Source organism: Hesperophylax consimilis, chromosome 16 (genome assembly GCF_061612785.1).
Source record: "Hesperophylax consimilis isolate HC1 chromosome 16, BYU_Hcon_1.0, whole genome shotgun sequence".
Taxonomy (NCBI): Eukaryota; Metazoa; Arthropoda; class Insecta; order Trichoptera; family Limnephilidae; genus Hesperophylax; species Hesperophylax consimilis.
This window is the reverse complement of record NC_142851.1, coordinates 21,938,182-21,954,740: the sequence shown is the minus strand read 5'-3', so window position 1 is coordinate 21,954,740 and position 16,559 is coordinate 21,938,182. Positions and strand designations below refer to the sequence as shown.

Below are 16,559 nucleotides of genomic sequence, written 5' to 3'. Positions count from 1 at the left end.
AGGCAAGCCACAGATTTATTGTAGTTTTTACAATTATGTTGATGTTTATCTAGTAATGTTCACAAAATATTGAATTAAATTGCGAAAATTACGTAATTTAAGTATGATTTTGGCAGGGCGGCTATGGTTTGGCATCCAAAAACCGTCCCTGAAAATAGAAGACAAATTGACACGGTTTCCGAGTTGGCAACAACTTCGAGTTTTATGATTACGATTAAACAACAACGAAGTTAAAAATTCTTTCTTTAATTTAATAAATACCTCAGTACTTATAATTTTATTTTACCCTTTAAGAAAAAGAAACTTCAATTCTCTTGATGCCAATGTCCCGCCTTTATGGAAAGATACCTTTTGTAAATAATCACACACTTTTTTAACTTAATACAACTCTGTTTCGGCATGAGGCTGAATGGAATGGGCATGGATGAAGATGGGGAAGTGGAGGGTTGGAAAGTACCTGACTACGGTTACCATTCAGATCACTAAACACAGCTAATGCACGCAGAAAACTTACTGATATAAAATATTGATAATTAATTAAAAATCTTGTCAAATTATTTGTATTCCTGTTAAAAACGGGACTGCAAGCGTTTAACGAATGAATTGACGATTTTTCTAACAAATTTTGTCAAACACATGAGGATGACGGAAATATTTTTCATAAAAACTTGTTTTTTCGCATTTCGTCATTATATAATAATAGGATAAGTACACCTGCATGAACACGTGTTCCGACATATTATGAAAAGATAATAATTCCTTAGGAAATTTTTTCGTTTTTCTCCATGTGACTTTTCAATCAACGCTTCGATTGTGAATAGTTGTATTTCTCTAGGGCGAAAGAGTATCGTCAATGAAGGAATATATTTTTATTTAATGACAAGGTTATTTTTTACACTGTCTATTTTTTCGGTCGATGGGGTATTTGGGGCTTTTATAGACATGGCTTTGAAATAATCCTAATCAGCCATTGTAATTGAATAAACAGCTAATAAAATAAATTCCAGGACTGGTGTACCTTGATAGCAACTACACGCCGGGGTATCCAGTAAGCCAGATCTTATTATTTCGTCCCTAGCGCCTCCCGACGCTCACCGGTGCTCACGAGCGCTTGCGCAAATTGAAATCTCAAAGGTCGTTCTTGGGATATTCCTACCAACACCAAGCTTAAATGACTGTCGTGTAGGTGGCAAGTAATTCTCAGGAGCTGAGGTAACCATATGCTAAACAAATTGACTTTCGAAACTCCTGTATCAAAATTTATACAAAATATTGACTAATTCAAAGTTTTTTATTAATTCAGTTCATTGAGTGAGCCAGTATAACTATCAACAACCGCTTCACAGACACGGAGTTGATGTAGTTGGAAAATCATACACCATCCAAGGAAACAGCAGTGGATCAGTCTGTCTGTGCAGATAGAGAAACACGCGCTGTTGCGTTTTGCTTTTACGTCAAACGGGTGGCGTTGTTTTTTATAAAAAGCATGTTTTTACCTTTCACATATGACATCTATGTAATATAATACAAAAACCACGCATATTTGAATGCAACATTGTGTCGAAATTTCAAAGCAAACGGTGAAGATCATTTACATTTTTATTTTTATAGATTACTAACTTGACTGTCGTCAACTGCAAGTTCCTGCCTTGCGGTGCGTAGTAATAGAATTCAGGTACTTCATTTCTCGGTTGGAGTAGGAATATTATACTGAACAGTTCACACTAACTTATTTAATTACATATACTTGATTGGTACAATAGTTTAATGTTAATGTTGTTTAATGGTAACTATTGTACCCATCAAGTAACTGTCACTCTCAGGCGTCCCGACTTATTTGTCCACCCTATTGTGTATCGTATTTTAACCTGACACTTTTTTCCGTCAAACTGCTCCACGTCTACAAACATTTACCCATTAATCCTTCCATTGTTCATTGTGCTGAATTCATTTATGCAATTACAGCCTTCTATTTCTTTCTGTGCAATATTCCCTATTAATTGACGTACCTACATATGTCTTTTGCTTTTAAAATGAACACATTTATGTTTAAAATTAACACATTTATGTAATTTTTTACTACATTATTACAAATCATGTAGATATCTTCCTATATGTATGCCTGACAAAGTCGCAGCACGAGAACATTTTATCACTTTTCCTCGTATAAAAAAAAATTACAAAAAAAATAGTTAAAGCGGGGATCGAACCTCGGTTCTTCACGATGACAGTCGGGCGCTCTGCCTCTAGACCGCGAAGCTGAGTTTGGAGAGTGACCTAAACTAGGTATATAAATGGATTAAAGAACAAAAAAGACAATATTTCCAAAATTCTATAACATAAAAGAATAAAACATATACACGCAACACAAAAAATATATAAAACACGATACACGCACAAACACATAAATCATTATAAATGCCGATTTCCATTCTCTTTTAATATTTTTATTTTAGTGTGAAAATTAAATTTTAATTTCTAACCTTTATTTTTAGTTTAAATTTATCTTTATTTTAATGTTGTTTTTTGTTTAAATGTATAAATTCGTATATTTTAAAATGGGGGCCTCAGCACGGGTAAATAACCCAGTGAGGCCAAAATTACTGAATTAAGATATGAAATACTGTAAAATAATGTATCAATAAAAAAATAAAAATAAAAAAAAATATAAGCTAGGCTCCTGTTTTTTGTGACGGTCATGAGTCGGTTTTACTCCGGTCCTCGAAAATGCATGACGCGCGTAAAAAAGTTTCACTTCAAAATTATAAAAAAAACAGAATAATGCATTAGGATATGATTATAGACATATGCATAGTTTTATATGGGTATTTGTTTTTTTTATTTGCCATAATATATTATATTCATGTTTACTATCTGCAATGTATATAGAGACTAGTCTGGAATGAGGTCTAGTCTTGGAAGCCATGAGCGTGCAGCATCTTGCTCGACAGCTTCGTTTCAGTCATGGCCGTCTTGTACGTGAGATTCATCAACGATGCTAACATTCAACTCTTCTCCGGTACCATAATATCAAGATAATTCTTACTATAAATATCGCTATGAGTGGAAACAGAACTTAACGAATTATCAGGAGTATTCTTACTAAGAGTGGAAGACACGCCGGAATCTTTCGATGTAAAACTCTGAAACGATTTCATATCAGACGATTCTTCGGGATATATATTTTTTTATATTCTTTAACATGATATAATAATTAATTCATAATAATACTACCTACATCAAAAACACGTGAACACTGCCGAACACCTCAGCACAGGTTCCCTTAGTGAGGTGTTCACGAAAGACATTCAGTTCATTCATTTGTTCAGTTCGCAATGTTTTATGTGTATTTCAAATGCGCTATGTAATCTTATTTTTAAAATAACAAATACTGTTTTACAAACAAGATAAATTTATTTTTTCTGTGTATGCATTTAAAATATACACAATTATTTCTAAATAATAAAATTTTAATATCAAACGTGAAAAATGTTGTCAAAAACGCTCACCACATTTTTACTTTTACTCCAATCATAGAAAAATTGAAAGTACTCGATATTTCTAAAACATATTCGTTTGGTACCTTCATTTTATCTCGTTTATATAATAAAAAACAATTTTTAAAGTTAAACCGAATGTTAAGATAGCGGCTCAAAATATGAATTATTCGTTTTGGATAGTTTTAGGATTTTATTAATGGATTCCAGTATCAATATTTGAGGCAAACTGGAAAAACCTGGGACGCTGGAGGGGTTAATATGTAAATCATTTACAATATACATCATTTTTACTTTATACTACATGACATTACATAATCGATGTACGTATAATATGTTAAAAAAAAAACGTTACAGTAAAATTAGTGTTAATTCTTATCTAAATGAAAACTTTTTTTTTTCTAAAATAGTATATTTTCTAGGTGGTCTGAGATTACTGTTAAAATTATGTCAGTTTGTACTGAATTTTACACACATGTCAAACGCGTCATTCTCATTCGTCTATTGATAGGTACCTACTGCGTAATAATATTCCTGACAATCTCTACAAGACGGCAGAGACTCGTATGCTCTGGCTACGACGCCGCGTAATTCTATTTCGCCAGACATTATTATGCGTAAATAGCAAATTGATTTGACACCCCTCAACTTCAACCCCAACGCTCACTCGATTCCCCCAATTTGCATGCGTAAAATGAGGTAATATATGTAGGTGTAAAGACTAAACAGGGTGCCTGTTAACGGACTGTATATATTTTAACCTAGGTAAATAAAAAACAAAACAAGCATTTATACCATAACGCATGTGTCTTCCAAAAAAATTTTAAAGTACCTACTTAATCACTTACCTTCCGAAAGGCGGAGATAAAATACTATTTTGTCTGGTATTTAGAAGTTTTGCTTCTCTCACTTCACAAACAAATTCCTTTAGTCCATCGTAAATTTCAATATTGGCTTGCCTTTTGTATCGGCCGATTAAACTCTAACCAAATCCTTACAAATCAGTGCTCCCTGGCGTGTTGGTTGCACCGAGACAGGAGTGCTCCTAGCTGGGGGGTACATTCGTATCGATATTTGAAGTTTTTTTTCAAGGGGGAATATTTTATTTATATTATCATTATTTACACTACCTATGTTAAAGAATCTAGGGACGAAAAACATCGATGGAGGTTATATGTGTAATGTTAACCTTAAAAGGTTTTGGACAAAAAAATGATAATTCACTTTAACGCAAGCTATTTTTGTCAAAGTTTTGCTTTTTGGCCAAATCACTGTGATCTTAAACAGAAACTTTTTTATTTATTTTATTATCTACATGATTTTTTAGAAATGGGTAAAGTAAACACGTTATAAGATTTGAAATAAATTAAATCTAAACAATTTTTTCTACATCCGCCGTAGCAATATACCTATCAATATCCAATTTAAAAACTCCAACAAAAAATAAACCATGTAAAAGATACCTTTATGTTCTAATACTTATCATTATGTGTATATATGTACCTACCTAGAAATTTTAAATTAGAAAGCTACCCAAGCAGCAGTTAATCTTATGTTTAATTGGAGATTTTATTTTATTTTATTTCTTCTCTTTGTTATTCATATTTATACAAAATATATTAGTAGGCTTAGGCAACAGTTAAAGGTACATATACCTAAAATTTCATTATTATTTTAATACTATACTTATCAAAAATCTTTATACTCATCCTTATTTGACTGTCCTAAAATGGGAATCCTCCTAGTTGGGCAGTAAAAACATTTCTTAAATAATGTATAATCTTTTACTAAATAAATAAATAAAAAATAAAATAAAAAAATAAATAAAAAATGATTGAACTCTGAAGAATCACGACATTTCAACTGTTCAATATAAATACATCTAACTTCTATATTAACAAAATCTCCCACTTCCATCACAGTAAGCGGAAAAATGTGTTTGTGGTGGAGGACATCTGGGAGACACCCAGATGCAATGCCAACTTATCCTTTTAAAATAATGTATAACTTTTTTTCTTATAACATCAATTTCGATAATTAGTCCGCTAGGATAAGTTTTAATTAGTCATACAAGTGTACAAGGAGATGGAACGTCACAGCGGTGCTGCCAAGGTTTGTTATCTATGTGAGGATACTGTGACAGCGCTTAATTAGCAGCAGACACATACCTGGACGGATGACGAACCTCGTGCTGGCACTGTTAGTGGCGCGGTGCACTCTTTCGCTGCAGTAGCTGGTCCAGTTTCCTCACCACCTGGGATTCTTGCTGCAGAGTCTCCATCCTCTACCTTCGTCGAATGTCACAGCGGTGCTGCCAAGGTCTGGAATCCATGAGAGGACATTGTGTCAGCGCTCTATTAGCAGCAGACACATACCTGGAAGGATGACGAACCTCGTGCTGGCACTGTTGGTGGACGCGGTGGACTCTCTCGCTGCAGCAGCTGGTCCAGTTTCCTCACCACCTAGGATTCTTGCAGCAGATTCTCCATCTCCGTGTCACCTGTTTCTGTACTTCATTTTATTTAACTTAATTTCAATTTCAATTTGTAATATTTATATATATTTTTTGTAATATCTGCATTAACTGTACAGCGCCCCTGAGGTGATATTTCGCAAAAGCGGCGCTATAAAAATCATCCAATAAATAAATAAAAATAAATAACTAAATCTAAACCAACACCATATCTGATGGTGGATTCACCTAAAATAAGTTGCGTAAAATATAAATGAATGGGTAACATTAGGCCGAGTGCTTTTAAAAAAAAATGGAAATAAATAAACACACTGAAGTTACTTTTAAAACCAGAGCTTTCCGTGGCCAGTGCACTTTTTCACAGAGGTAACAAGTTTCAAAAACACTCTGCTAAAAAGCATACTTCAAATTACCAAATTTCTTGTTTTATTGTTTTAGTATTTATTTTGGAGCTTCGTTGGAATTTCAATCTATTTATTATTTTCAAAATTTTATAATCTAGCTTTATCTCCAGCTTACTTCTTAGATCTTCCTAATTAGATTCTTCCACGCCCTTTCAACGTTGGTTTAGTAAAGCTGGCCACGAGCTTTGTTTGAGACCGTTTTAACCAAATGTAAATATTATGGTAATAAGTCAAGTTGTCACTGTTTTGACCATACGCGCCGCGTAATATTTACATCCGGTTTTTTAGTAAGCTATTTTTATTTTAGTTTTTACTCGTACCGGAAATTGATACTACACAACTCATGATGAAAAATACTCAAATAGTTTTAATTTATGCCAAACATCAAACGTAATGCAAATTATTGTCTTTTCCTTCGAGTTCGTGAGTGTTTTAGCTGTTTAAGCCCCTAAAAATGGCGTTAATAAAATAATAAATAAATATTAAATAAATAAATAAAATAAAAAACAATAAAATTAAATAAATCGTGGTGTTTATTTGGGCTTTATTATTTGAATTTTTATGTTACCTTCCTGAGAAAGTTTGAAAAAAGAATTGTTATCAAAATAATCACGTTACCTTGGGCAAATTGTATAATTCCTCATTTGATTTGTTTTTACGTAAAAAATAATATGGTTGATAATTAAGTAGGTAGTTATTTCAGTACCTAATTACAAATCTATGATTCCACAGAAAATATTGCTTTTGATTTATTTATTTTCCTCACAAGGGTCCTAACTGCTGCCAACCGCCTGGAGCCGGTGAGACTATGGCATCCCCAATTGGGGTATGTTGTGAGGCTGAAGGTAGTGAGGAGGTGAATGAGATGGGGGGAGAGGAAGGTGGGGGAGTACCTGGCTATTCAAATCTAGTCACCAAACACGGTTAAAGTCATTTCATGCAACGTTTCAATTCTGAATGGTGGTCTTACGCCAGAGCGATACCGGAGTATCTTCCGCTCTGGAATATTAAATACATATAAATATACACGCACATTCTTTTTTAAAGACGAGGTCTACATACTGTTCACAGAAATAATAATATTTTTCTTATGTATATACTTAATGTGGCCAAAGGTAAGGACACACTTTTTTTTCGTTTTAACAATATACTTAATAAATACATATATGTTACAATATCTTTTCCAATTATCATCATTCCAAGCCGGAAAAATTTATTGTGCAATAATGGAGAGCTTAGCGAGCTTAGGATTGAACCCTGCAATGCCGGGGTGTTACCCCTAAGCCTTGGACCACTAGTTCACGGTATTTTGTATAGGTGTCATTTATTTATTTACACCCTGTATAACAACATATTATTATTCTTGCTCAAGTTACGTGTCTCTTGACTCCTGACAAATCACTTTAACCGTTCCAAACCATTTCCACTCACTCTGTGTGACGTAATCCAATAATCCGCGCCCCCCGATCTTGAATTATTATTCTCCACTAAGCATCTAATTGTGCTCACTCCAGCTATGTAAGTTTCATTTAATACAGGCAATTAAATGTTTGTAGCCTGTTAACAATGACTTGAGAGATAAGAACAGTTGTATGCTGACTTTTCATAAATATACTGCAAACAGTTGCAGAAGAACTGCGAAATCTTTAATTAATATTTCTAAATCATTCTGAAGAGATTCGAAGTATGCTTGGTGAAAATTATCGTTTTTTTACAATCACTCGGAGACCATAAATAGGTACCTATTTCGAACGGTGGCACAATGGATTTTGAATAAGTTGGGTTTACGCATTGAGTTTGAGTTAGGAAGTTGTTGCCGGTTCGATTAATTAAGTCTACGCATTGAGTTTGAGTTAGGAAGTTGTTGCCGGTTCGATTAATTAAGTCTACGCATTGAGTTTGAGTTAGGAAGTTGTTGCCGGTTCGATTAATTAAGTCTACGCATTGAGTTTGAGTTAGGAAGTTGTTGCCGGTTCGATTAATTAAGTCTACGCATTGAGTTTGAGGAAGGAAGTTGTTATCGGTTTGATTCCAGCCACATCATATTGATTTAAACAAAATGATTATAATACATTTACTTTGTATTATGAGTATAAGCCATGCATGTCTATTTTGTTTAGTGATTTTGATTGTCAAGTTGAGTTTATAGATGCGCAAGAAATATGTTTGAGAAAAATAATTGTAGATTCTTAAAAGCAAGTATTACAAATATGGGTTTTTACAATCTCATTATTTTCATATTTTAGAAAGCCTTTAATGTAACATAAATTGTCGTGCAAAGAAATAGGAAGTACAAAGCATAAGCCAAAATGATATTTTCTCTTGGAATTGAAAATAAATGATAACGTTTTTGCAAGAATTTTTTTTTACTTAAATAGAAAATAATAATAATACATTTTATAACAATCCCTCTGACAGATTAAAATCCTCGCTTTGTAAATTTCAAAATTCGCCATTTAAAACAGAATTAAAAAGATAATGAAAATATGTGAAAGAGTAACTTGTATAAATATTTCTTTCTTATAACTTTTTGTCAAGAGCTTAAAAGTAATTTTTTTCTACATACCTTATAAACAATATTTTGCAGAGACAATGCAGAGCAGTGATATTTAATATTTTTTTAACACCGGTTAATTATTATATATGTAATTAATCAAATAACGCTTTATGAGTTCGAGCTAACCAGAATGTGCCTAAATAAATACATAACAACACACTTTTATTATTTTGTTCACTTATTTCAGATGGCATAACTTTTTTAATGAACCTAGACTTTTTTCTTTTTTAATGACGTCTTGAAGACAATGGTGCGAATTGCCCCCTGTAGCCAATGGATTTAAATATAAAGTTAGTACCGCGTTGTCAAATTGATTAGATTCCGATCGTTATTTCTACTATAAAAAATAGGTATATGTGTAAATATATGCACCTTTGAAAGTAATGCCTTGGAAAATATTTAGAACCCAATCAAAAGCGAGTATAGAGCTCTTAATATGATATGTTCTAACATTGACAGAAATAGAGTTCCTAATATGATATGTTCGAACATTGACAGAAATAGAGTTCTTAATATGAAATGTCCTAACATTGACAGAAATATGGTGATATTTACTTTCTTATGCAGGACACATTGGCCGTTTTGCCATTATAAAAAAATCATTTTAAATCAGGATAACGGAGTAGAGATGAAACTGCGAGATAGACCTAAATTATTCCAAAGATTTTCTAAATATTCCAATCCTAAATAGGTAATTAACAAATTTTTAAAACATCGCCAAATCAATTAGATGATTGTCTTCAACCAAAAGCAGTAATAAAATTAAATTTAGTTCATTCAAAAATTTCGTCTTTGTTGTGAGTTGATGTACACTGAGTTTTTAGGGCAGTAGGGTGTGAAATAGTTTATTTCTCTTATTTATTAAATATTTATTTATTTTAATAATTTAATGAAATGAACCTTACAGCCCCATCTTAGATATGTTCGATCTCCTGCCACCCTCTTCGTTAATCTCAACCCACACTTTACGAACTATTATAATATATTAAACATAAGTTTTTAATATTATTCATCATTCATTATTATATATGTATGGTGAGAGTTAATAAGTACAATTTTACATTGGTATTTTGATATCAAAATTATAAACAGTACAAAAAAATAAAAATATCATAATTATAATATTCACATACAAAACAGTACGCAAATAAAAAAATGGAGTTTAAGAAAAACAAATAAGAAAAAATAAAAAAGGACAGACAGGGATATACACATAAGCACAGAGCCAAGGGAGAAATGTAAAAGAACCCACTAATACATTGGGGAAAATACAAATACAGGAGATAGAAAAGGAGAGAGAAAGAAACAAAACAAAGTACCTACAACACGAAAAGAATTGCGTATTTTCGTTTTCTAAAAAAAAATATTTTAAAGCCTTTAATTTTTTGATTGTGCTTGCTATTTTTATATATATCCGGAACAGAGTTATAGAGTGTGTAGGCAATATTTGATGATATTAATTATATTTAGTGATATTTAATGATGTTGCTCAAGTAAATACAATTAACTAATATTGAGTATAACGATTGCTGTACGCAAGCATATAATGCATCTGTGTGAGTACTATTTTCTCGTCTTCAGTAGCTTCGATACTTGCACCATGGTAAAGGTTTTGAATCCGATAACCCAAAAATATGCACAAAGTGTAACATGTTGAAGATGGGTTAAAATTTTACGTTAATGGAGTGAAATTGCCAAAGCCAGTGTCTGTTGTTTAATCGAAACTTTCCACCGACATCTATCAAAAGGTGAAACATTGGTTAAAAGCTCCGAAAGACCAAAATAGAACTTTATATAGTTGGAATAGAGGCTTTAGAGAGCTGTCGTTTCGTGGTCGAGGGTTATAGCTTTCGACTAGCAATACGGTAGTCACGGGTTCAAATCCCGGCGTGCGCAAGTATTTTTTATTTAATGATTTGTATTATTTTTCATATTATCATTTAAAAATGATATATGGTACCTATATCTGCGGAACATTCCGGAGTAAGACACAGTATACTCTGTGTCGACCTGTTGTAAGACCGCCATTCAGAATTAAAAGGTATTTACCAGGTATTTCCTTATCTTCTTCTTCCCATCTCCTTCCCCTCCCCACTACCTTCAGCCTTACAACATACACTAATCGGGGATGCCATAGTATCACTGGCTTCAGGTGGCTGGGAGAAGTTGGGATTCTTGTGTGGTATTCACATTAAAAAAATGTTTTTTAAAGATGTCATTCAACAGCACATCCATATTCTAAAGCTTAAAATTGTTTTAATTGGCTTTCAATGTAGCATTTGATACTTTAGTCACATCGCTAGCCAAACTGAGAACTTGACCCTGTGGGAGCTCTTGACCACTTTCAAAGTGAAAAGTGAGAGAAGTAGAGTTAGATCTCGGATACATATTTACAACTCCACCAAGGGATCCAGACGAAAATAATTTCCCTCAGGGCCTACTTAATCTTTTGGGATCTTGTGGGGGGTTTTTTAGGAAAGGAACGAGTGAACTTGATCATGAAGAGACCCATGTTGCAGGAAGGAGGAATCACAGAGGCCACATCACACTTATTGCTTTCAACCGGTACAACCAAACACACATCCTTAAATAATTTTGGTACAAACAACGCGTTTTCCTTAACAAAAAATAGTAAAGAAGTAGGTATAATTCCTAGTTTCTTTTACACAATTTCTTATTGTTTGCTTGGTTTTGTTCTCAGGAAAACCCCGCCCACGAGTAACATGGTACCTGGAAAACACGGTGATTGATGACTCTTTCGAGCAGCGCTCTGATGGCATCACCGTTAACAGCCTCACCTTCCCCTCCGTGGGCCGGCAGCACCTCTCGGCCCGCCTCATTTGCCAGGCCTCCAACACCAACCTGGCTCCACCAACTACCAAAGTGCTGATACTGGACATCAATCGTAAGTTATCTATCTTAATAAGTATTAACAGTCTTACCTTTCCAACCATGGCACTATGGTTTTACCAGTATGGGAGCATTGGAAACAATTCAAAATTTCAAATTACAGGGACCACTAAATTTTGTTGCTATATCTTGACGACACATCCTAGCGCATCTTTCCCCCCACCACCGAACTCGGCAAAATGTTTCGTCGCTGCGTACCACGTCAGTAAAGATCGGCTTCCCGAGCAGGCAAGACGTTTGTGTGAAAGTGCAACATTTATAATACAATATATAGGGAGTGATAACTTTGTATAACGCTTGCTGGCATATTTTTTTCAACATGGATCCAATACCTTCAGGTATGTACTAAATACGGAATGCTTTTTTTTTCATTTTCTAATGTGACAAATTTGCGATATATTTTGAAGTGAAACTTCTTTACCCGCGTCATGCAATTTCGAGTACCGGAGTAAAACCAACTCATGACCGAAACGAAAATGCGGGACCGATTAAAGTTCATTTGATCTAGTCAAAGTTTTGAAGTAAAATATAAATGCTTCTTAGCTCATCTCGACAACTGGCGTTGGTGGTGTAATGGTCAGCGTAGTTGCTTTCCAAGCAGTTGATCCGAGTTCGATTCTCGGCCATCGCACATAATTTTTTTGTTTTTAACGCCTTTTTTTTTTTCAATGGTTGACCATAATATCAATCCACTAAGTAATATTTTAGGCCTGTAGCATACTTGAAAAGTTAAAGAATGATATAAAATTTTTTATGATGTTAACGATAAAAAAATAAAAAAAAACATAAAATTACCATAAAAAATGGGCCAACGGCACGCGGTGTTCCCAAGCGGTCACCCATCCAAGTACTGACCGCGCCCAATGTTGCTTAACTTCGGTGATCGGACGAGAACCGGTGTGTTCAACATGGTATGGTCGTTGGCAAACGCTAAACAATATTAATTTCTATTCTACCTGCCAATAAATATATGAAAATTAGTATAAAAAAGCCCTAATAATACTGAAAACATTAGCAAGGTGTGTGCGACGTTGATAAAAATAATCATTACATACGCGCTTGAAAAAGATCGTAATTACATCCATAACTTTGCAGGAATTTTTTTTTTCAATGGTTGACCATAATATCAATCCACTAAGTAATATTTTAGGCCTGTAGCATACTTGAAAAGTTAAAGAATTTTATGATATTATTAATGATAGTAACGATAAAAAAATAAAAAAAAACATGAAATTACCATAAAAAATGGGCCAACGGCACGCGGTGTTCCCAAGCGGTCACCCATCCAAGTACTGACCGCGCCCAATGTTGCTTAACTTCGGTGATCGGACGAGAACCGGTGTGTTCAACATGGTATGGTCGTTGGCAAACGCTAAACAATATTAATTTCTACTCTACCTGCCAATAAATATATGAAAATTAGTATAAAAAAGCCCTAATAATACTGAAAACATTAGCAAGGTGTGTGCGACGTTGATAAAAATAATCATTACATACGCGCTTGAAAAAGATCGTAATTACATCCATAACTTTGCAGGAATTTTTTTTTTCAATGGTTGACCATAATATCAATCCACTAAGTAATATTTTAGGCCTGTAGCATACTTGAAAAGTTAAAGAATTTTATGATATTATTAATGATAGTAACGATAAAAAAATAAAAAAAAACATGAAATTACCATAAAAAATGGGCCAACGGCACGCGGTGTTCCCAAGCGGTCACCCATCCAAGTACTGACCGCGCCCAATGTTGCTTAACTTCGGTGATCGGACGAGAACCGGTGTGTTCAACATGGTATGGTCGTTGGCAAACGCTAAACAATATTAATTTCTACTCTACCTGCCAATAAATATATGAAAATTAGTATAAAAAAGCCCTAATAATAAGAGAGAAGAATACTAGAAGTTTCACTTCTGTCTTGCGTAGGCTTGACACACCCACTTTTTTTAAAAATATCTGGTGAAATTTGAAAAAAAAAACGATAAATTCTTAAACAGTTAAGGTTATAGTTACATATTTCCTAGAATTTCGTAAAAGTGCTGATACACTTTTGTAGCTAAACTATTTAAGAATCATATTAAGAAAAAAAATCTTGCTACTTTTATGCCCCTTTTCGGTCCAGTAATTTTTCCATAATTTACTTACTATTAAATTTTTGTGCTTCATAAATATTATTTTTTTCACAGGTTCGGTTTCAAGGGATTTGTTCCTGAGACAAAGGGAGTTATTTGACATACTGATGAATTCAAAGTGCCAACAGATGGACAGACGATTTTTATATTTGAAAAAAAAACTTATAAACCTCACCAATTGCCCTAAAGAAGGGTTGGATAAACTCGGTAAAAAGATCGCGGGCTTCAAATTTCGCTTTAAAACAAGATGGGTAATTGCTCGTCGAATTAAGGCTAAATTTGTGATGCAAAATAAAAAATGGCTTGAGACGCCTATCAGTTTTACATTATATGGGAAACAACATAGAAGCGGTCGCCCGGAAATACAATTTGAACAGAGTTCTGACCGATCCAAACGCTTAAAAACTAAAGATCTTCGGAAAAATTCACCTCTTTCTCATTTGGCGTTTGCAACAAAAATGAATTTGAGAGCTTCTGGACAACCGATTGCATCAAAATTATTAGAAGACATCATTCGTTCACCTAGGCGTGCATCTAAGTACAGACAAGCGTACGAGGTATTCGAAGATACTCACTCTAGACGGATGTCTGGGGAGGAAGCCCTCTCAACCATGGTGGAAGCCAAGCTTACAAAGTACCAGTACAGTGTCATAAGATCCAAAGATCCTGAAAGGTTTCCACCATACAATATAGTACTTGAAGCAAAAAAAGCGTGCTATCCAAAAAAAGAAGACATAACAATCACTGCTACATCTGCAGAAGTAACTGTTCAAGCTCTTTTGAATCACACTTCTGAACGTGTGATCAATGTGCAAAAAGAAATCATTTGTGGTTTAAAAAGTAAACAATCAAACAATTTGCGGTTGATTTCAAAGTGGGGGTTTGATGGCAGTTCAGGGCATAGTTCTTACAAACAGATGTTCATTGGGACGCAAGCGGATGCGGATGATTCAAGCGTTTTTATATCTTCAATCGTACCCATACGTTTAGTATGCGGGAACTCTGACAATACAAACGTTGTGTGGCAGAATCCTCGCCCATCGTCCACCAGATATTGCCGCCCAATTAAGATAAACTTTGCCAAAGAGTCGACACAACTTGCGATTGCTGAAAAGAACAGAATAAGTGCGCAAATAAAAAATCTTACGAGTTCACCCGTGGCACTTGATGGAAAAATTATAATGGTGTCGCATGAACTCATCTTAACAATGGTTGATGGGAAAATTTGTAACGCCTTGACAGATACAGCTTCTACACAACGTTGCTACATTTGTGGTGCCAGTTCTAAAGAGTTTAATTCTATAGATAAAATGTTAACAAGACCACATAAACCTTCAACCTTAGAGTTTGGTTTGTCAGTGTTACACTGTTGGATTAGACTGTTCGAATGTCTTTTGCATGTGGGTTATAAACTTCCAATAAAAAAATGGCAAGCCCGAAATCAAGACAAGGAAATTGTGGCGAAACATAAAGCTAATATACAAAAAGAATTCAAAAATCGAATGGGGTTAATAGTCGATCAGCCTAAGCCTGGTTTTGGAAATTCCAATGACGGCAATACAGCCAGGCGATTTTTCCGCAACGCAGATTTGGCATCAGAGATCACAGGCGTAGATAAAAAAATTATAGAAAGAATGCATGTCATTTTAGTAACAATATCAAGTGGTTACGATATTAATATTGACAATTTAAGGAAGTTTTCTCTTGATACTGCTAAGTATTTCGTTAAATTGTATCCGTGGTATTATATGCCCCCTACTGTGCATAAGTTATTAATCCACGGGCTAGACGTAATATCGAATGCATTGCTGCCGATTGGCCAATTATCAGAAGAGGCTCAGGAAGCTCGGAACAAAGATTTTAAAAAATATCGCGAAAACTATTCTCGAAAATGTTCTCGAGAGAAATGTAGAGGATATTTTTAATTTAATGTTAGTAACATCTGACCCTGTCATAACTAGTTACAGGAAACTCCAAAAAAAACAGTTAAATCGTTTTCCTAAGGAAGTTTACGACTTAATAATTCCTCCGAATATTCATTCTTCAAGTATTTTTAACACCGATGATGATGATGATGATTGTTCATCGTCTGCATCAGAATGTTAAAAAAGAAAAATTAAACATTACTCGGCCTATATTTTCCAAGGATGTGGACTTTTGTATTTTTAATTTAATTTTTACATTTTAAATTTTATATTTTTGTTAATAAAATGCAGAAATCACAGTAAAACTTACTAAAACTGAATATTTTTATTTGTTTTACCCATACCAAAAAATAATATCACCTTTTATTTCCTGTAAATCCGTCCTGTGAATTGTTTCCAAGTTTTGGGGTATTTGGAACCACTGTGCATGGGCCGGTCACACCTATAGGCCAGCTTCATCTGACAGTCTTCTAACACCGACCTGGCTCTTCCGAACACCAAGGTGCTGATACTGGACTTACCGTAAGTTAAGTGCAATAATTATCAACAACCTCGTCTTTTTCTTCGTGGTTTGATAGTACCTCTCAGCCCGCCTTATCTGCCAGGCTTTCAACACCTCCTCCGACAACCAAGGTGCCGATACTGGACAAGTTATCTATT

General features: G+C 34.2%; 1 protein-coding gene and 3 non-coding genes across 4 annotated transcripts in view; 1 reads left to right on the top strand and 3 right to left on the bottom strand.

The window, feature by feature from the left end:
* Positions 1-16,559, top strand: part of side-IV (sidestep IV transmembrane protein) — a 919,468-nt gene that overhangs the window by 777,504 nt on the left and 125,405 nt on the right. The window contains exon 6 of the mRNA XM_089641040.1: positions 11,633-11,836. Coding sequence (XP_089497166.1) covers positions 11,633-11,836 — 204 coding nt within the window. The remainder of the gene's footprint in view (positions 1-11,632; positions 11,837-16,559) is intronic.
* Positions 12,648-12,766, bottom strand: LOC149416898 (5S ribosomal RNA). The gene has a single exon (XR_016303457.1). It is a non-coding gene; the product is annotated as a 5S ribosomal RNA (ribosomal RNA).
* LOC149416897 (5S ribosomal RNA) lies at positions 13,090-13,208 on the bottom strand. Its single transcript, XR_016303456.1, has one exon. It is a non-coding gene; the product is annotated as a 5S ribosomal RNA (ribosomal RNA).
* Positions 13,532-13,650, bottom strand: LOC149416896 (5S ribosomal RNA). Its single transcript, XR_016303455.1, has one exon. It is a non-coding gene; the product is annotated as a 5S ribosomal RNA (ribosomal RNA).